This window comes from Beta vulgaris, chromosome 8 (assembly GCF_026745355.1).
Source record: "Beta vulgaris subsp. vulgaris cultivar EL10 chromosome 8, EL10.2, whole genome shotgun sequence".
NCBI lineage: Eukaryota > Viridiplantae > Streptophyta > Magnoliopsida > Caryophyllales > Amaranthaceae > Beta > Beta vulgaris.
The window spans coordinates 16,531,708-16,553,994 of record NC_079209.1 but is presented as its reverse complement, the minus strand read 5'-3'; the positions used below and the strand labels follow the sequence as shown (position 1 = coordinate 16,553,994).

Here is a 22,287-nt window from a genome sequence, read left to right as displayed (position 1 = left end):
TTACAACTGAAATATCTCCTCCCATACTTACCTTTTCAGAAGGATGAAATTGTCTTTTGTTAGTACAAAGTTCCTTAAGAAACTTTGCATAACGAGGAACCTGTTTAATAGCATCAAGTAAAGAATATTGACTTCAACTTTCCTAAAAGTCTAAGAATTTCATTGTCAAGAGCAGCTTTCTTAGCTTTAGCAAATCTAGAAGGGAAAGGGTGCACATCTTTTAAAACGAGAAACATCAATTTCTGGATTAAGCTTACCATTTCCTTCATGATCTTTCTACTCTCAATCTCTCCATTTCCCCCTATATTAAGTTCATCTTCATGTTTAACCTCTATCTCTCTTTCAATCTCGCGACTCTTTACCTTAGGTTCACTCAACTCTTTCCCACTCCTAAGGGTCACGGCTTTGGCATTCTCTTTTGGGTTAGGTAGTGGCTGAGATGGTAGTTTACCTGAAAATTGAGTTTCTAGGTTACTTAGTGAAGTACAAATTTGTCCTATTTGAGTATCTATGTGGTGAAGGTGATTATCAGTTTTCTTTTGATACTCGACTCTGTGTTGTGAACTTGACCTATTTGAGTAGTTAATTGCTTCACTAAATCTTCTAATGATGGGCAGAAGATTGGGGTGGAGGGTTTTGTACACCAAATTGCCTAGGTTGATTAGTTTGTGAAAACTGTGGTCTAGTTCCATACCTAAGATTTGGGTGATCTTTCAACCTTCATTATAAGTCTGTGAATAAGGATCATATTTTCTTTGATTGGAAAAACCTCCTAAGCATTAACATCTTCAGTTTTTAAAGTAGGACAAGCATCAGTTGCATGAGAAAACTCAGAACATATACCACATACTCTAGCTCTAGACTCATTTCCAATAACAATTTTAGACACTAGAGTGGTCAAAGTAGCAATTTGTTGAGCATTTTCTTGCAATTGAGATTTAACACCACTTAAGTCAATTTCATTTACTTTTTAACATCATTTCTAGTGCTATGTTGTTGAGTGTTTTAGGGCCATGTTAGCAATTAAATTCCTAGCCTGAGTTGGTGTCTTGTCTACTAATGCGCCACCACTAGCAGCATCAATCATACCCCTATCGTTAGGCAACAATCCTTCATAAAAATATTGAATTAACAGTTGATCAGTTATTTGATGTTGTGGACATGAGGCACATAATTTTTTAAAACGTTCCCAATATTCATAAAGTGTTTCTAAATTATGTTGTCTAATTCCACATATTTCCTTTCTTATGGATCCAATACGACTTGCGGGAAAGAATTTTTCCAGAAAAGCTTTTTGTAAGGCGTCCCAAGTCGTAATGGAACCAGAAGACATAGTATACAACCAATCTTTAGCTAAATCATGTAGGGAAAATGGGAAAGCATGCAATCTTACTTGATTTTGTTCAATTCCTTCAGGTTTCATGGTTGAACAAACAACTATAAATTCTTTTAAATGTCTATGAGGATCCTCACCTGCGTTCCCATAAAATTTAGGAAGGAGATTAAGAAAACCTGAGTTCAGCTTCAAAGGTCTTTCCAAGGTTGGAAAAACAATGCAGAGAGGTTCATCATCTAGCTTAGGAGCTCCTAATTCCTTCAAGGTTCTTTCATCACCCATCTCTGAATCTTCACGTGGTCTGTCTTGAAAAATGTAAAGTAATTTCTCTGGGCTAGCTTCGTTTAGAGTTTCAATAAACAGGTTTATACGATTAAGTTTGGTTGCCGTATCCAAGCTCATGCACCTGAAAATAGAAAAGAGAAGTTTAAGAGTGAAGTTCATGAAATTCTGTAATTTAGGTATGACTATTGAATAACCAGAGAAACAAATCATAGCTAAAACCATATAAGCAGAAATGAATGTCTTCCCCCCACACTTAAAAATGAATCATGAGTGCAGAACACTGAGGAAGTAAAATATATTTATCATGTGGTCTGCATATCATTATTCGAATTATAAGTGTGAACCATGACTCAATTATTTTTTTACTTTTAAGAGAAACGCAACTATGCAATGCTATGCGAGTATGCTAGTCATGTAGTGGTTATCAATTGATCATAAAGTATAAGTGTGTCAATAACTCAGTACCTTACCTTAGCAAAATAGAACAATAGCTTCCTAAAATTTAACCAATTAGCAAAACCATGGAAGAAACAACATTTAAAAATGAATAAGAGCATATTTAAGACACAAAGCACACACCTACAGTTTAATGAAAACAAGGGAATAGCACACAAGGGAATAAAGTAGTTTAATGAATTCAAGCACACAATATTAAATTTAATGCCACATCTTTTAACCAAACATCGCAGCCCTGAATCAGGATATTTCCCTTTAGAACATAGCACCAAAATCACCTTAGATGAGTTCTGTCCAAGCAACTATTAGTTAAGAATGAATGCAGACAGAAAACAGATCCAATTTTTTTTAAATCACATGCATTCAATGTGGCTTAGCAGATTAAATAAGATTTAGTTCCAGATTAGCAGAAGTGTTTGGGTTTTGCTGACGGAATTTGGACATGATCTGATATGCTAGCTGATATTTGGTGACTTTGTTTTGAGTGATAAATGTTAGATCTCTTTTGTATAGTCCGTATGGAGACTGGAGAGCTCAAATTATTTCAATTTTACTATGCTGCAATGATCAAAGAGTGTTCTCTTCATTTGGGAGTTAGAGAATACAGAGATGGTCTGACGGACAAGGCTCTCAATCCAGATTATACTGTATCATAGATTCATTGTATTCTGAAGACCAGGACAGGACAAAAGGTATATTTTTGTTGCTTTAAGACATTAAAGGAAAACTCTTCTGGATGTATACAATTGAACACACAAATTTTTATTTTTATTTTCATACATTGCATATAAGTTATAGGCGTGTTTATTAAGAGGTATACAAATACAAAAACATTTTCTTAACTCCTAAAAGTTGCTGCTGTTGTGATTATTGATGTACAGTAAACAACATACTATATGATGTAAACTTTACTTGTGGAAAGAAATGAAATGAAAAAAAATATATATATATATATAGTACAACTAAGAACACATATTTATCATATAATAAGTACTAAAACACTAGAACTAAACATTGTCTTGTAAATACATTTAGAAGGGAAGCTGTATAGTGCATAACTCATAGATACAAAAATGGATAAAATCTAAAAAACAGCTATACAAAAAAAATGTAAATAACACCAAGTTAGACTTTAACATGGTAGGAACTAAAAAAAATAATCTCCCCGGCAACGGCGCCAAAATTTATACGTGTCGTTTACCGTATAAAATTAAAAACCTAACTTAAACCTTCAAAACTATTTATATCTAGTAAAAGGGTAAGAAAAGATCGATCCCACAATAAAATTATTATAATTCCTAAACTCAAATATTCAACTAAGTGACAAAAAATATATATTATATACGAATTTACACTATTTACACTATTCACATATATACGATTAGGGGGGTTTCGGTTGTAACCAACTACTTAGACAAAGTAAAATTAAAACTACTACTAAACTAATAATTACAAGTGACAACACACAAACTCTATTAATTCCCGATTCGACCATAGAATGTTTAGTCATAATTTAGCTTCTTAACCTTAATAATTGAGACCACTCTAATAGTTAACTTAGCACTTAGATTGGTGAATTATCGCCGCGATCAATTCTTGTCTTACTCACTAAAAATCTAGAATCTTGCTAAGACAAATCCAACCCTCATAAACTTGTTTTATTAGCACAATTCATACACTTAAGAATATTAAGCTGAGCCGCTCACTCTTATTAATCTCAAGTCGTCCTCCCTATCCAACTATTAAACGCTGCGCCTAATAGTCATATAACATAATTTGGGTATCTAAACAACTAATTGCGTCCAATTACAAGTAAAGATATCAAATTTCATAACCAACCAACAATAGTATGAATCGTATAAATACTAAAGTAAATAATTAAATTCAATCAACTCAGCGTTAACCAATTAGACTCAAATAATAGAAATATAAGAAACTGAAAACATGAATAAATTCAGATAAAATCCAGTTCAATCACAAGAACAACTAATTGAAAATAGAAGAGAGAAAACTCATGACTGTAGACCCGAATTGATGTAGTCGCTACCCTCAATTCGCCTCCGAACGCAATAATTCTTCAATTCCTATCAACTTGTCGATCTTGGACGAACCCGATTATTTTCTTCACTCTCACGAACTCTCTTGTATGTGTGCGTGCTTTTTTTTTTTGGCGTGAAGATACGGGTAATATATACCCAATTGACAGGGAAAGAGGTTAGAGAATAAGATAGGAATTCCATAAAATTCGGATGAGAAGAAGATGAAGAAGCAACAAATCTATCTTTTCATTTTGTAAGGTGTTTTGCTGGTTGATAAGAAACATGAATTTTGGAGAAGATAAATTCCTTCCTTTCTTTTATTTATCACGTGAGATTTGGCCCTTTTCGTCTTCTTTATATTTTCTTATTCCTTCTTTTCTGATCTCCTTGCTTTTATTCTATTTGTCAACCTTTGATTATTTTCGTAATTTTCCTCTTCCAATAGTAAAAGTACCTATAACAAAAATAACACATTATTTAAGCTAATTAATCAATAAAATATAATATGGACATAAATAAGTCACTTATTAATAAAAGTCAATAAATATTGTAAAATACACATAGAAGACAACCATAAGACTAATTTTAGAGGACAAAAATATAGACATATATGCGCTTATAACCCAAATATGTCGCATTCATCAATCGCAGGTGGGGTGTGTGGAAAATGGGTCATATTAGGAAATGATTTTTTGTAGACTTAACAATGAAAAAAAGCTATCAAATGAAATTTTATCATCGATTAATAATAAACTAAGTAAATATCAAAAACTAATTAATAATACATGCCGAAAAATAATACTAATAATACTAATAAATATATATTTTTATATGCGTGATAGATAGAGGGGGTTCTGACCTATCCGCGCCGCCAGCCACTCCAACCGTCGCTCGTCTCTCACCTACCTTATAATGAGTTTTCATCCATTTATTTAAGGCGGGTGGATGGATAATTAACTTAATTAATCATCAATAATTGTCAACTCTACTCCTCAGAGGTCCATTCTATACAACTCCCTCTTTATAAATAAAAACTAGTGAGTGATTCGGGTGATGCCCCGGGTTGTTTGTTTTCGTAAATTTTGTTTTGTGAGGAAAAAGTTGACGTCATAATTTGAAGAATACAAGAAATTGGAGTAAGAGTTTATGTCTATGATAGTCTATTATCAATACCATTAATGTGTTAGTTATCTAAATACTTGTGTAATCTTTTAATGTAATATAATTACAGACCTTATCATATTTTATTTTAAAATATTGAACAATGATGTTATGTTGGATCAATGGTTAAGATTTCACTTTACCTTTCAAAGGTCATGTGTTCGATACCTTCTAACCACAAAATATTATTTTTTTAGTTGAAGGGTTTGACATGAAAATAGAGCATTTACATTACAACCTTAGAGGAGAGTGCCACATGGCACATACACATTCTTATGAACGCCTTTTAATATATTAGTATAGATTAATTTAAGCTATAAATTGTATCATGTATGAAATGTAATTTGTATCTTATATTTCCTCCATTTTTATTACTCGCAATGTACCTTTTTGCACATGGATAAGAAAGATTTTAAAAAAACTCCATATACTAGAGAGAAGTAAATAATATATTCGCAAAAATACAAACATTACAAAAATGAAAACGTTGGGAGTAAAAATAATGGAAGAATTATCAATTAAAATAAACATACTCGACTTATTTCTTTTTTTTTTTTTGCTCCAAAAAACATACTCGACTTATAATTGGTATACGTGATATCTAGTTACGACTAATCAAAGTCAGTGCATTCAAACAAACATTAAATCTAATCACATGGAATCATTATAAACATGACCAAATTTCGTCCGTGTTCACATTTCGTAGTGGGAAAAAGTCATAAATTGAAAATGATTGAAGTTGCAACAAAGCAGATCATAATTAATAGTTGCATTCTCAGTTATCTTTCCTCTCATTTGAATGGTTTGACCCGTCTCTCGCTCTATCATGTCCTGAAAAACAAAAAACAAAAAACAAAAAAAGTATCTGTGCTGCTGCTTAATATATCTAACTTTATGTGATCAGGCTGATCACAGAACTGGAAAAAGAATAACCATGGATACCAAAAAAAACTGGTATCTAGCATTCTTCTCAATCAATATGCCAATTATTTTAATGATAATGTCAAAATCAGCCTCCGCTCAAAATTATTACTGTTCAAACACAACTATGTTCACCAACAATACCCAATATCAAGCCAACCTCAACACCTTGTTCCGCTCCTATCCTCCAATGCGACCAACCCCACCGGCTACCATCAAGCTGTTTCTGGCGACAGCGACACAACAAGCGAGACAGTTTTTGGCCACTTCCTCTGCCGCGGGGATCTGAACAGCAGTTCGTGCCAAGATTGCGTTACCACTGCCACAGCTACCGACCTCCCAAACACCTATTGTCCAAACCGAAAAATAGCAATCATATGGTACGACGATTGTATGGTAAGGTATTCAAACCAATCATTTTTCGGTACAATGGATCAGTTGCCCGCTGTGCTGTTATCGAATACGTTTAATGTGACTGGGAACACGACCCATTTTGAGGAAGTTCTTGGGAATATGTTGAGAAACGTCATTGCCGTTCGAGCTGCAAGTGGTGGGTCGCAGAAGAAATTTGCTACAGATGTTGCAAATTATACGAGTTTGCAAACAATATATGGGTTGGGGCAGTGTACGCCGGACTTGAGCGCCAGTGATTGTAATAGATGCTTCGAGATTGGTATTGGGCAGTTGCCCGTGACTCAGGGTGGACAAATTTTGCAGGCAAGCTGTATAGTCCGGTATGAGATGTATTCTTTCTTTAATTTATCTTCGCTAGCGCCACCACCTCAGCCGTTGTCACTACCTCCACGACAGTCACCCTCTGCTGATTCAGCCCACTCTGGTACTTCAATTTCTGCCTCCTTATTAGTTACTTTTATAGGTAGTTAAAGGTGATCATCGGTCAGCCAGATTTTAACCAAAAATTGTGGCCCGTATTGCAAAATTTTCACGCTAGAACCGAGTATGTCAGGCCTGGTCAATTGGGTTTCCGGATTGTCTTCGGGCCGGGCCAATGTTTGACCTCAACTTTCATATTTGGGTTGTCTGTAGTCTGTCTTTATGCCGGCTCGGACAGAAAATTGCGTGTGGAAATATCATGCCGAAAACTAGGTAAATTTTAGGGTCGAACCAAGTCAATGTTGATCACTTTGATATCTACTGAAAATCTGAAATACTACCTTCTCTCAGAAAGGAATCATTAGTATGTCCTACTTGATTATGATTAGATATATATTTTGTTTTTAAAATATAATACTTTGATTTTTATACTTTCTAACCACAATTTTTTCCACAAACATTTGTAATGCTCTATTTGTTTGTATGTTAAATAGTAATAGATGCCTTGAAATACTTTTCTCTTTTTCCTTTTTGCTCTTCATTTTTATAATCTTAACACTATTTATAATTATAGAGAATTTTTCAAATTATTCTTGAAATACATGAAAAAAAATATGATCATGTTGAGTTTTGGTTGATTTATTTTGATTAGTACTTTATTAATATTCAGTTATTATATTTTTTTTTGTTGATATGTAATTAAATATATTTAAGCTCAAAGAAATATATTGGCAAACGAGCATAGTTAAAACCGGAAGAAGATTAAGGAAACCGGAGGGATATATACTAACATGTTTTAAATTTAAGTTGATATACCTTGAAATATAACTTCAAAAATGTATTACACATGGAAAGTGAGAATGAAAGGCTTCCTCTGTCGCTTCAATTCTTAAATCACTAATTTCTCTAACACTCATAGTTAACTCTACTATTTCACTCATTTTCATTTTTAAAACTTTAAGTTAATCTTTCCTGGCTTTCTTTATGCTACTCTTTTAGTTTCTACCTGTTTTCATTCTGATTATGTGTCTATCATTTATGTCTCCCGATTCTTATTTTCTATTATCTATCCCTCTGCTGCCCACCCTTGCACTATTTGAACAATTGAGAATCAAATATGTGGGATAAAAAACATGGTCAAGATCGTGTCAGTCAAAGTATATCTTTCTTCATCTATAGCCTAGCATATAAGATTTATGCTTAGGCGAAGGCAGCTCATTTAAGTTCATTTAAATTTATTAGAGTTATTATAAGTATATTTATTAGAGTCCTAAACTAATAAGGAAACGAGTATAGTTTCCTTATGATTTTAGGTAAGTATATTATTAGCTAGTATTGTATTTAGTTTAGCATATGTTTTTCTAGTGTAAAGGATTTAATATTAATCATGTGCAAGTCATATGATAAATTGCCTAGGTGTCTAGTGTATTTTGTCTTTAGATTGGATCATGTGATGTATCATTCTAGGGATTGTTGCCGCTTAAAGTTTCCTAGTATATAAGGGAAGCTAAGTTGCTATGTAAACACATCACAATACAATACAACTCAGGTGGAGCCGTCATTTCAAAAGGCTACCAACCTTAACATCATTCTTCATGCTTACTGTAATGGCATCAACATAACTCTCACTTTTTCACTGCATAAAAATCTTCATGGTATCAGAGCCTGTGAGAGGTAAGTGAAAAGTAAAGCTTGCTGTTTTTATTTTGGTAGAGAAATTATCTTAAAGTTGCTGCCTTTATGTTTGTGCTTAAGACTACAACTGTAAAACTCCTCTATCAAAGTTTGAAACTTTGAGTTGCTAAAAGAAAAACCATATTTGATAACCATGGTTGGAGGAGAAAATACAAAAAACCATTGAGTGCAACAACCATTTGTATCTTCACCCATCTTATGGTCCCAATACTCTAAAAATAGAACCACAACTCACAGGAGTTAGAGACAACAGACCATGGAAGAGATCCATGGAAATATCTCTTGCAACAAAGAGAAAGTTAGGATTTGTTAGTAGGGCTCTAACTTAGTCCAGTACTGATTATGTTCTGAAAGAAGCTTGGCTTCTAAACAACATGACTGAATCTATTAGGAGGTCAGTTATGTACATGAAATAAGCCAAATACATATGGTTAAGCTTGAAGAATAGATTTACAATGAGTAATGGAAACAGAAAGTATAGGCTGAACAAAGCAAATTATAAAGTTAAACAAAATGAGAGACCAGGGTTTGAGTACTACACTAATCTTAGGGTGCTTTGGCAAGAGATAGAATCCATGTAGAAGCAATTAACAACAGAAAGAAGAACAGAAGCTCTTTCAATTCTTGAATGGTTTAAACCATGGTTATGGTGCACTAAGAAGCCAGATATTGCTGATGAGTACTTTCCCTATAGTTGAAACAACTACTTCTACGGTTCAACAGGATGAGTCTCAAAGTGAAGTTTTTGGAAAAAGAAAAAGAAGAAAGTGTAGGGATAGCTCTATATAGCAAGAATGACAACAAATCCTTCTGCTCTGTGTGTAAGAAAAATAATCACACTGCAGAATAATGTTGGTTCAAGATTGGTTTTCCAGCTGGACATGGAAAAAACAAACAATATAACAAGAATTTTGAGAACATCCCACAAAATAGAGGAGGTCATGGAAAAGGGAAAAGTGAAGGAGGATATGGTTGATATAATTTTAAGAATAAGAATGTGAACGATGCTCAAGTGAATGCTGGCAACTCCGAACTTATTGTTGCAATAGCAAAACAACTTCAGAATCTGATGAAGCTGGGAGGAAGCTCAAGCAATGTAGTTGTTAAACACTCTGAGGGCACATATAAAGAAATTGACACCCATTTTGCAGGTATGATATCATGTCATTTTGTGAAAAACATAAATAGCACATGGATCATAGATTCAGGTGCCTCAGATCATATGATGGCAAGCCTAGATAAGCTTCATGATGTAAAACAATTGTTACATCGGCCAAAAATAAATTTTCCTAATGGAGGGGTTACCAATATAACTCATATGGGAAATGATCCTCTTGCTAATGGTATTGAATTGAAAGATGTTTTGTTTGTTCCTGAATTCAAACAAAACCTACTCTCAGTTCAAAAGCTGTGTCAAAATGATGATTGTTGTGTGTTGTTTCACAAAGATTATTGTGTTCTGCAAGATTGCACAACTCAGAGAATTAAGGACATAGAGACCGCCACTGGCGGACTCTACTACCTACATAATCAACCCAACTCAAGTACTCAAGCCAAGAATCAAGACTTCTCACCCACAAAAACACAACACAAGAAACACAGTCTAAGAGACAGTTTAAGAAATTAAAGGCAAATGTTGGCCAATTTTCTGTTTTGTGTGTAAATAACACTAATGAAAAACATCACACTGATGATGGATTTGGTGTTGCTAACAAGGTTTTTAATGACAATATATGTAATGATTTAAAATCTTGTAGTGCAGAATTTCTTGATTACTTCTTGTGGCATGTTAGATTAGGACATGCTCCCTTCAACAAACTCAAACATATTCCCTGTTTGAAAGGTCATTTAATTTTGAGAAACTTGAAAATGACATTTGTCTCTCTTGTCCTATGACCAAGCTTACAAAACAACCTTACCCTTTAAGTGACACCAAAGTGGCAGGATCCTTTGACCTAATTCACATTAATATATGGGGACCATATAAGGTTCCCTACAAAGGAAAATATTGATTTTTCTTTACTATAGTTGATGATTTTACTAGAGCAACTTGGGTTCATCAGTTAAAGAACAAGTCTAATTCATTTGTAACTATTAAAAATTTCTCGGATTATGCTAAGAATCAATTTGACAGAGTTGTAAGAATAGTAAGATCAGATAATGCTCTAGAATTCAAAGACTAAGATTGCATCTCTTTGTTCACTAAAAGAGGTGTAATTCATCAGATAGAATGGGGTTGTGGAGAGAAAGCATAGACATCTGCTTGAAATGAGCAGGGCTTTGAGATTTGGAGCAAGGTTACGTCTATCTTTTTGGGGGGATTGTGTTTTGACTACAGCCCACCTTATGAACAGACTGCCTTCATCTGTGATTAAAAACAAAACACCATATGAAGTGATGTTTCACAAAGCTTGCAACTATCGTGAGTTGAGATCTTTTGGTTGTCTAGCTATGGCCTACAATCCTAACAGGGACAAGGATAAGTTCAAACAAGAGCAGTACCTTGCTTGTGCCTAGGCCTAAGCAAGAAGGCTATAAGCTTGAAATTGGCTTGACAAAAAATATGTGTCTAGGGATGTAAGATTCTATGAACATGTATTTCCTATGCTAAATAATACTACAAAAATTATGAACCTTGTACTATCAACTGCCCATAATAATGTATAGACACTACCTTGACCAAACTGAAAATCTAAACATATTCACTGACTGAGCCAAATGCCACACCTGTTCATGCACCTTCTCCTGAACTTTACTGTAAGAAAGTCAAGCAGGATATCTAAGACACCACCTAGATGAATGATTATGTTACCTCTCTTTAACACAACACTGCAGAGTTAGTTAGTGAAGCTACACCAATTGCAACGACAAGTGTAAGTCAACAGTTTACTAACATGGTGGGAAAAAATAATTCAAACAACGAAGCCTAAGTCATATTATGAGGTTGCTACTCACCCAGGTTGGGTAGACACTATGAACAAGGAGATACAAGCCTTACTTGACAATGAAACATGGGAGATTACTTCTCTTCCACCTGGTAGAGATGCTATTGGATGCAGATGGGTATATAAAACCAAATACAAGGCAGATGGTTCTGTTGGAAGGAAGAAGGTAAGACTTGTCATACAAGGGTTCTGTTGGAAGGAAGAAGGTAAGACTTGTCATAAAAGGGTGCAATCAGAAGAAGGGTACTGAGTACACTCACACATATGCACCTGTAGCCAAAAGGAGCACAATCAAAGCTTTGCTAGCAGTGGCTGCAATGTATCAATGGCACACTTGTCAAATGGATGTGCAAGATGCTTTCCTGCATGGAGATTTAAAAGAAGATATCTATATGCAGATTCCTTTGGGTTATAATGAACCTGAAAGCTCAAGGAGACAAAGGGAGTTTGATACTCCAGTGTGTAAATAACAAAAGGCCTTGTATGGGTTGAAACAAGCACCCATGCAGTGGTTTGCAAACCTTTCTAACGCCTTGATTTCATTTGGGTTTGTGCAGTCTCAAGCTAATCATTCTCTGTTTATTCAAGAGGGAGATGGTACATTCACAACTATACTCATCTATGTAGATGATCTTATCATCACTTGTAATTGTGCTAAACAAATAGCAAGGCTGAAAAAGTTGCTAAGTACTCAATTTCATATGAAAGACCTTGGAGATTTAAGCTACTTTATGGGAATGGAATTCACAAGATCAAATCAAGGCATATTTATCTCTCAAAGAAAATATGCACTTCATCTTCTTAAAGAGCATGGTGTGGACAAACAGAAGTCACTCAAGCTTCCTCTTGACACACACATGAAGTTAGATACTCTAAAGGGAACTCCTCTCTCTAATCCTGAGCCCTACACGAGGTTAGTGGGACAACTGATTTATCTAACCATTTCTAGACCTGATATCACTTTTTCAGTCCAACTATTGAGTCAGTTCATGGAAGCTCCTACTTTTATACATATGCAAGCAGCAAGAAGAATTTTATGATAAATAAAAACTGCTCCTGAATAAGGTATTCTTTTGGCAAGTAATGCAGCACCTGAACTTACTGCCTATTGTGACTCAGATTGGGCCTCTTGCCCCGTCTCTAAAAGATCTACTATAGTCTATTGTATACTGCTAGGCACATCCCTTATTTCCTAGAAAAGCAAGAAGCAGCTTGTAGTGGCAAGGTCTTCAGCTGAAGCTAAGTATAGAGCCATGGCTCTCACCACCTATTAAGTGACATGGCTCCTTTTTCTTCTCAAGGACCTAGGACTAAAGAAACTACAAGCAGCTGCTGTTAAGTGTGACAATCAAGCTGCACTCTCCATTGCAGCTAATCCTATGTATCATGACAGAACAAAACACATCGAAATAGACTGTCATTTCATTCGAGAAAAAGTGAGGCAAGGCACCATTCAGACCTCCTATGTTCCTTCCCAGGAGCAGCTTGCATATGTTCTCACCAAGGCACTTCCTGTGAGCCAGCACAATAGACTTCTCAGCAAGATGGGAGTGAAGGCTTCAGCTCCTCCTCACTCACATCTTGAGAGGGAGTGTAAAGGATTTAATATTAATCATGTGCAAGTCACATGATAAATTGCATAGGTGTCTAGTGTATTTTGTCTTTACATTGGATCATGTGACATTCTAGGGATTGTTGCCTCTCAAAGTTTCCTAGTATATAAGGAAAGCTAGGTTGCTATGTAAAGACATCACAATACAATACAACTCAAGTGGAGCCGTCATTTCAAAAGGCTACCAACCTTAACATCATTATTCATGCTTACTGTAATGGCATCAACATAACTCTCACTTTCTCACTACATAAAAACTTCATCTAGTTCTACCTAAGTTAGGTTTTATATGATGTATTATAAATATCTCTTCTAACTTAATAATAATTAAAAGTTTTTTCCCTCCAATCTATTTTAACATGGTATCAAGAGCAAGTTAAGAACTTGGGTAAAACCTCGAAAATATGACAAGCTTCTTGCTGGTTCTGTTCTCTGTGTGGTAGGATTCTTAACGCTCATTTTCCATGATCATGGTCATCACCATGATCATGATGGGGCCAATTTTCTATACAACTGCTACTAGTTTATGTAATAAGTTCATCTTTTGGGCCTGTAATTTGCTGCTTTCTCTGTTCTAAATGTTTCAGCCAATACGAGAAGGAAATTTTATCATCCAACCTAAAGTTGATTTTGATATCAGTATCAGCACTGTGATTGGGCTTCTTAACCTTGGGTAAGTTGTACCATGTTTCCAAATTACACTATCTGTATATATGATTTCACTCATTTACTTAGATTAACCTGCATGCGCTCCACACAAAACCTATTTTGGTATACCTTATCAACTAGTGTATTCTTATTACATGCTAATGGATTGGGAAAGTAGTTGCCTGATAATCTGGCTTAACTAAATCTTGGAGTAGTGAAGGTTGATTGCTTACTTGTGTTTGCTTCTTCTTGCGCGTCTTACTGAGAGATCTGTAAATCAGAGAGTTGATTTCAGTAGTACAAAACTGGAGTCTTGTGATGATTTGACTGTTCAATGAATCTCTAGTCCATGTATAAGTGTATTTATTATAAGTTATAACTCGTGATACATAATTTGTGTCCTCTACATGAATGCATGACTATTCAATGAATATTATTATATCATGCATACCTTATGTGTTGCACGTCATGCACCTGTTACTGTATTGTTTGTATACATATTTGTGGATTCTACTTGTCGGCATGAGTTTTCTACGAACTTACATGGACCAAAAAGTTGAATAGTATAGGATCTCTGTTGAGAAAACAAATTAGTAGATTGAAGGTATTATTTCTTGCTCTTCATAATGGTTTAAGATTCACCTTTAATATTGTGATTTGTGAATACAGTTAGAAAAATCATCCCTTCTTCCAAAGCCATTTTAATTATTGTTCAGAATATTAAGGTCGAGAAAATGATGACAAATGTAGAGGTAAAAAAGAAAAGTAGACTATTAAGACTATGAGGAGTTTAAAAGAGGTCAAGGATACCAAAGATGACTTAGATGGCAGAAGTTAAAAAGGGTAAAAAGAGGTCACAGTCTTAGTCTCTTTGTTAAACTGTTCCTCCTATTTCTTGCGCTGCAGCAGCTGGTGGAGTTTGGTGAGGGAGTGTGGTGCGTGTCTCGTAGCGGAGGACGATGCATTGCAGTCAGCTCTTGACTACGCTTGTGCAGCGGGTGCTGACTGTACCCCCATTCAGCTGTTTGGACTAGGTTTCCTCCCTAACACTCTTCAGGCTCACGCCTCCTACGCCTTCAACAGCTTTTACCAGCGCAATCATATGTCTGCTTCTTCTTGTGACTTCTCCCACTGCTACCCTCGCTCAAACTGATCCCAGTATTTTCCTTTTCCTTTCTGTTATACTAAATCATTATTTATTTAATTACCTTATTACCACTCATATCATATACTAATACTAGTATACTACTATCAGGCTATGGATCTTGCGACTACCCTGCTTCTCCAAGGTACGGGTGCCCTTTCTTCTTCCTTAATCCTTACCCATATCCATATCCTCTTTCTTTATCTAGCTTTCCTTACACGCTTCTTTATCTTCAAATATTACCTGTTGCCTATTGCCTGCAGTCTGCTTCTTGTTAAACTACTGGCATCTTTCTGTGACTCTAACTAATACGCAACCTTCATGTAATGTAATTAGATACTACTTTACTCCACTAATACAAGATTTGTGCTTATCATTCTATTATATTAACATATAGTAGCTACTTTACACTTTACACTAGGAGCAATAAACAAGAATAATATTCAAGTACGTATTCATTTGTTATGACCAATGAGAAAATTTAGGGCATGGTAGATATGTCAGTTTTTTATACTACTGCGCACTACTCACTAGACAGTAGACACTAGGGTGAAGAACTACATAAAATACTAGTCCACTGAGGAGTATTTTAACTTCATGACTAGAGATGTTTAATTAGCCTAAAACTTGGTAAATTTCCTATAATATGCATGTTTTATTTTCACAAGTATGCTTAAGATAGTATGGAGCTGAATATGATTTGCATCCCCTGAAAGTTGAGATTCAACTCGTGAGTTTTCTGAGCTCATTGGTGCTGAAATTCAGGTACATATATGATATAATGATCTGGATCATCATCAAGTTGCCGCCCTTGCAAGTTGCTTTATCCCCGGAGATACGTCAAATGAGCAGATTCATCTGCGAGCGGAACTTGCAAAACCCTTACAGCAACTCCAAGACAGTGCATGAAGAATAGCACAGGTTCTCTCCTTCTCCATCCTTTATTCCCTTTGTTATCCTAAGTTATAGGAGGATATTGTCATTCTCAATGTTGAAAAATTCTGCTTGCAAAATAAAAATCAGACCTATTCCCCTTGATCCTCGTGAGCTATGCTAACATGACAAAAGTCTGTCAGTTGATTAGATTGCTAGCTATGATGTATGACTGTGTGTGGTTGCTCTAATGTGGAAATATCAACCTGTTTGGATTTCACTCATGCTATTATTGTTGATTGGGAGTCCCTTTTTTTGTAAATGTGCAATGGTCATACATCATATTGCAGAACACTTGAGTGATTGTTGCTTACTTCAGCTATAGTTGCACCTTATTGAAGTATTTGGATTGCATTGGAGGCTGGTGCTGCAGTTTGGTGCATGGGATTCCAAAAAATTTGATGTCCTTATAACATTTAAGGAATATGTTCATATGGATATATTAGTTTACCTTAAGGGCCTGTTTGGGAACTAGGATATCATTTGAAATTCTGAATTTGGCCCAAATCAGGTGTTTGGGTACTTAATAGAATTGGATTTGAAATTGGGCCAATTACAACCCAATTCCAAGTCATGTAAGCAAAAGCTATATTCAAATCAGACCCCCTCCCATGTGATTTCAAATTCTGGCCTAGTCCAAATCTCACCCCTTCCCCTACAAAAAAAAACACGATTCTCTCTCCTCCCTCAACGATCAATTTCTCCCAAAATGAAATTTCAGTTCCTGCGGATTCTTGCACAAATTTCTGGTTGATCTCAAAAATCAAAAGAACTAATTTGCGGTTGATAGTCGAGTTTATGATTTTTTTTTTGCTTTTTTCATGATTAAATTTGTGAATTTGATGTTTTTTTGGCTATAATCATATTGTGTTTTACTTATTTATGTCGGATTTTGCGGAATTAGGGTTTGGTTTCGGATTTTGCGGAATTAGGTTTGGAGTTTGGGTTCGGATTTCGCAACTATGTTGTTTCTTTGCCTCTAGTTATCTTGCTTACACATCTGTGCTAGTTATCTGGCCTCTCGTTAGTTTTTGATTTGGAATTTGAAATTTCGAATTGCTCCATATCATATGTGTGTAGATTTGTATTGTTTAGTGTAGTTTTTTTACTAACTGTTAAATCTGTAACCTAAATTCTGAAATGATTTAGATCTGATTTCTGGTGTTAACTTGCTCAGTTTGCTTTGAATCTTGCTATTAGAATTTTCTGTCTGTTAACTTGCTCAGTTTGCTTTAATCTGTCTTTCGAGAAACATTGTATAGCTTTGTATCATGTGAGATGGCTTGAAAGAAGTGTTAAATGATGTAGTTTCATGTTATAGTTGACATTGACTGCAATGAAATCAGAGAGATGTAGGAAAATAGTGAATAAATACTCAGCAATATTAAGTTAAACAAGTAATTGATCATTCTGTAAAAACACTCACGTAATTATTACATAATGATCTCTATGATTAAAATTCTTCTTGTTATATATCCTTTTTTCTGCTATAAATTGGAATTTACAGCGAAATTTAGTAGGTAATCTCATAGGTTATTGAAATTACCCAATTAGACAGTTGATTCAAAGTTTCCCCTACACATTGTGAACATTCAACCTTTGTGAGGCTCAGATTTGTAGTCTTATCTTTAGGACCCCTGTAGAACTAGACTATGTAGGAATTTCTCGAGTCATAGTACGAACTCTACTAGAACCATCATCGCTCCTACTGATCTTTTCATCACTACAGCTCCCTCAGCATGAGTTATTCGAACTTTCTGATGTAATTTCACAAGAACTGACTTGATTATTACTGCCACTTAAGTCATTAAAATTAGGGATATATACTACTAATATCCAAGATATCAGATGCATTCTTATTCTGTATAATGGGGTCTGAAACTCTTGAACATATATCATCACTATGTTTATGCACATTTGAATCTACTCTTGCATATTTCTTTATAGGTGATGATGCTCCCAACGCTTGAATAATAACACATTCTAGCTTTCTCTTCAACTCAACACGTCTTGAAGCTTTGTTATTTTTCAGTTGTTCATGTAATATTTACATATGGTGAGTGTGATGCTTTATGTTCGGAAGATCTCAAAGACATCATCTTTCATTTTGACAGTTCTTGTAGCCTGTTATCTCAGGTTTCTTATGATGTGTCTCTAAGAGTTTAGTCATTTGTGAATCTGGTGAAGTTTCTTATGACAAGGCTTGATCATATGCTTGTGTATATTTAAAGATGCTAATTTACATGCATTGTAGCAACTAGAAACTGTAAATTTTTGTATTTGCTGCTTGTTTGCTTCTTATATATTTTTCCTCTCTAGTCATCTGCTATAGTATGAGCTGAAATATATCATGTTCTACTATCATTTTCAGGACAACAAAAATGCAACCTCTTATCGCAACAAGTGCATAGAGAATTGGGAAGATATATGCACTTTATTTGGTGCAGATAGAGCTGTTGGGGATGGTTCAGAACAACATGATGAGGCAGCGGACGCCATGGAGGAGGAAATGATAAGTGAAGGAAAGAGCTCATCCAAGGATCCAACTGTTTCGGGCTCTCGCAAGCGCAAAAAGATAGGCTGATGCGGTCAATAGTTTTGCTGAGTCCTTCAGAGAATATGTGCAAAGCAAAGTGAATGACACCCCGAAACCCACTTGTCAAGAGATATATACCGTTGTGTTTGAAGTATATGGCATTTCTAGGAATCAAATTATGAGGGCAGTAAAAAGGTTTATGAATGGTAATCCCGACGAGTTTTTAATGTTGAAAGAGTTATCGGAGGATGAGAAACTTGATTGGGTACTCTTGTGCCTTGTTGAGTAGTTTGACTCACTTTCATATGTCATTGTAGGTTTTTCTCGTTACTTTTATCAAATACTACTTTTAAATGTCGCTCTCGATGTTGAGATAACTTTTGTTATAACAATTTTGGATTGTTAGAATGTCAAATGCCTTTTATTTGTTAAGGATTTAATATTTTTTTTGTTGAATGCAATTACAAGATTATCCAAACAATAGCATGGAATTAGAATTCCGGAATTCAATTCCAATGTTTTCCAAACACATACATAGATTTGAAATATTGGAATTCAATTCCCATGTTTCCCAAACAAGTTTGAGAAATTGGAATTGAAATTCAAATACATGATTTCAAATTTTAGAATTAGAATACAATAATTAAAATGAAACTCGGTTCCCAAACGCTACCTAATGTTAATCGTTATTTATTTGTACTATATCTTGTATTTATGAACAAGAATTTTAGAAATGAAACTTTTATCTACATGTAAATGATTGTCCATCAATTTTGGATAAAAAAAGCCAAAAAAATTTTTTTTTTTTTTTAAATTTTTAGGGGCTCAAATGCTCCGGTTTTATCTTAAAAACTGGAGCATTTGTAACATAAATGCTCCGGTTTTTAAGATAAAACTGGAGCATTTGTAAAAGTTTCAAATGCTCGGGCGACGTTTGCTACGCGTCAAATATGGAGCATTTGTGGCCTAAAAAACCGGTGCATTTGAGGTTTTTTCTACTAGTGCTTCTGTATTTCTATTTTTTTCTTTTTCAGTTTTTAAATTTTTTTCCTTAGTAGATATGTTTTCATTTTTATTATATATTTTTGTAATTAGGGTTTGTAATATTATTTTTATTAAATATATGGTGGTTTAATTTAGTTACTTTTGTGCTGCTATTGTAGTGTTGCAATAATCTATGGGTTAGTTGTCTGTTTTATTCTATCAAATTTAATTGCAAATAAATGCAAAAAAAAAAAAATCGCCTGTATCAGTACCTATTGCTGCGATTTTCAGCAACAACCGCAGCAATAGACCAAGATATTGCTTTTTAAATAAAAAATAAACATATGGCGATTTTGCCCAGAAATCGCAACAATATTCGAACATATTGTGGCAGTTTAAAATCGTAGCAATATATCAATTACCTATTGCTGCCCCGTAATTGCTCGCGGCTAAAACCGCCGCAATAAGCCACTTAATGACCCCAACTTTTCCTCTCATTTGTTATGTTGATTTTCGGATGCAGTTTTACAAAAACCGAATCTGTTACTAAGTGACAGATAAGGTTTTTTCCACTAGTGATTATTGATATCTACCAGGGACTGGCTCCTTAGTGTTAACTGATTTTGGAGGAACCGGCCTCTAATACCAATTGTTAGTCTAGTATAGACACTACATCAACTACAAGAGGGGGGTGAATTGTAGTTGTGGAGATTTTTCAACTTTTTGCGGATAATAAAAACTTGAAAGCTAATAAGATAGTATAAAATAAGGAGAATAGAAGAAGATACTTTTAACAAGGTTGTCTTCCACAACTCTTTATGAAGAAACCTTGCTCTTTTATTGATAATAGTTATTACAACTTATTATAAATTAAATCAATCCTCACTCCGTTCCTCCAGGAACCAGTTCCCCCTGAACGCGTGACTTTCCTCACTTGACTTTACTCAAAGTCTTCTCTTTCTCTTTCAAAACAAGAATTTCACTATTTTATGTCCGCCAAAATTGGACACTAAAAACACGGGATCGGACGCTAAAGAGATTAGCGTCCGTCAACGGACGCTAAAAGGCTGATGCAAAACCCCTGGTCGCTAATTGTCCAATTAGCGTCAGCTAAGCGGACGCTAAAAACTTAGCATCTGAAATTTCAGAATTAGCGTCCGACGCTAATTAGCGTCCGATAAAATTGGACGCTAAAGCTGTGAAACAGATGCTAAAACAGACCCATCATTATCAGCTTTCACCTGCCAAGGTTTTACTTTATTCTTTTTATTTAATTCATTTTATTTACTTTCAGTTATTATTTCAAAATGAACAATGTTAAAATAACAAAAATTGAGAATTAAACTTGTGCTTTTTTCCATTTTTGATTTATAAAGTTCACTCTTTATTATTATAAAAGTAATTAAATACCAATAATCAAACCAATTATAAGCTAAACAAATACAAACAAATGAGAAATGAAATATTTTTATTTAAATATAAAAATACTTATACAATATATTGGAAAATATCCCATAATAATACAATCTGAAACAACAAACTTAAAAAATTACACTCCAACTTTAATATTGTAGGTACAAGAATCCATAATCTGGAGCTCAAATCCAACTCCAATCTTGAAGAAATCCAACTTTAAATCAGGAACAAACCCTGAAGGTCTTCTATCTGCAGCAAACATGTAGAACAAAATCAAAATATTTTCCAAAAAAAAAAACCCCTAAATCGATTTTAAAAATTGTATACAGAATTTTTTCCAAAAAAACGAAAAACAAAGAAAAAAAAAAAAACTGATTCCCAAAAAAAGATAAAAAAGAAAAACTAATTCCAAAAAAAACGAAAGATTGAATACCAAAGAATGAAAAATCGAATGTATAAAAACGAAAAAAAAATTGAAAAATCAGAAAACGGAAACCATTATGAGAAAAACCAAAAACTAAAAATCAAAAATCAAAAAACCCAAACAACCCAACACCCCCACAAACCCAAACAACCCACATCCCAGATCTGACCAACCCACCCAAACAAACAAAAAAATTAACAACCCAGGTCCATAAACCGTAACCAACCAAGAAATGAACCCAGATCCATAACCCCAAACCCAAAGATTTAGACGAAAATTTATTTAAAATGGACAAAACTAAAAAACGAAAATAAAACCAAAAGAAAAAAATAAATTAACCAAAAAAACGAAAATCAAAAATCGAAAAAAAGATAAATCAAAAACAGATAAATGAGAAAACGAAAACCAAAATCCGAAAAATGAAAAAAACCAAAATCAAAAACCAGAAACGGAAACAAAAAACAAAAATAAAATAACCCACTTACCTTCAAATCGAAGCGGCTGGGAACGAAACGGCGGCGCGGGTTGTGTTTCCAGATCCAGAAAAGAGAAAAAAGAGAAGGAGAGATGAGAGAGAAACGTGAGTAAATAGATGTGAGAGAGAGATGAGAGAAAAATTTGAGTGAATAAAGAGAGAGAGAAAATGAAGGGAATGAGAGAGAGTGAGATGCGTGATGACTAATGAAGGGGAGAGAGATATGAGAGAGAGAGGACAAGGGAGGTGAGAGAGGATAAGGGAGGTGAGAGAATGAAAGGTGAGATAGAAAATGAGAGATATAATGAAGGGTCGACTTTTAGGCCGTTAAATTAGCGTCCGTTCCACAGACGTTAAATTTTAGATAGCGGACGCTAATTAGCGTCCGTTCTGAAAAAGGATGTTAATTAGCGTCCGCTCCAAAAACGGATGCTAATTTTCGA

At 34.6% G+C, this 22,287-nt stretch overlaps 1 protein-coding gene and 1 long non-coding RNA gene across 2 annotated transcripts in view; both read left to right on the top strand.

The window, feature by feature from the left end:
- Nucleotides 1–5,849: 5,849 nt before the first annotated feature.
- LOC104901113 (cysteine-rich receptor-like protein kinase 10) overlaps nt 5,850–22,287 on the top strand; it is a 63,535-nt gene continuing 47,097 nt past the window's right edge. Inside the window, exon 1 of the mRNA XM_057391007.1 lies at nt 5,850–7,036. Coding sequence (XP_057246990.1) covers nt 6,592–7,036 — 445 coding nt within the window. The 5' untranslated portion in view covers nt 5,850–6,591. The remainder of the gene's footprint in view (nt 7,037–22,287) is intronic.
- On the top strand, nt 15,088–18,980 carry LOC125492889 (uncharacterized). The gene is made up of 3 exons (XR_008967180.1): nt 15,088–15,221; nt 15,842–15,997; nt 18,381–18,980. It is a non-coding gene; the product is annotated as an uncharacterized LOC125492889 (long non-coding RNA).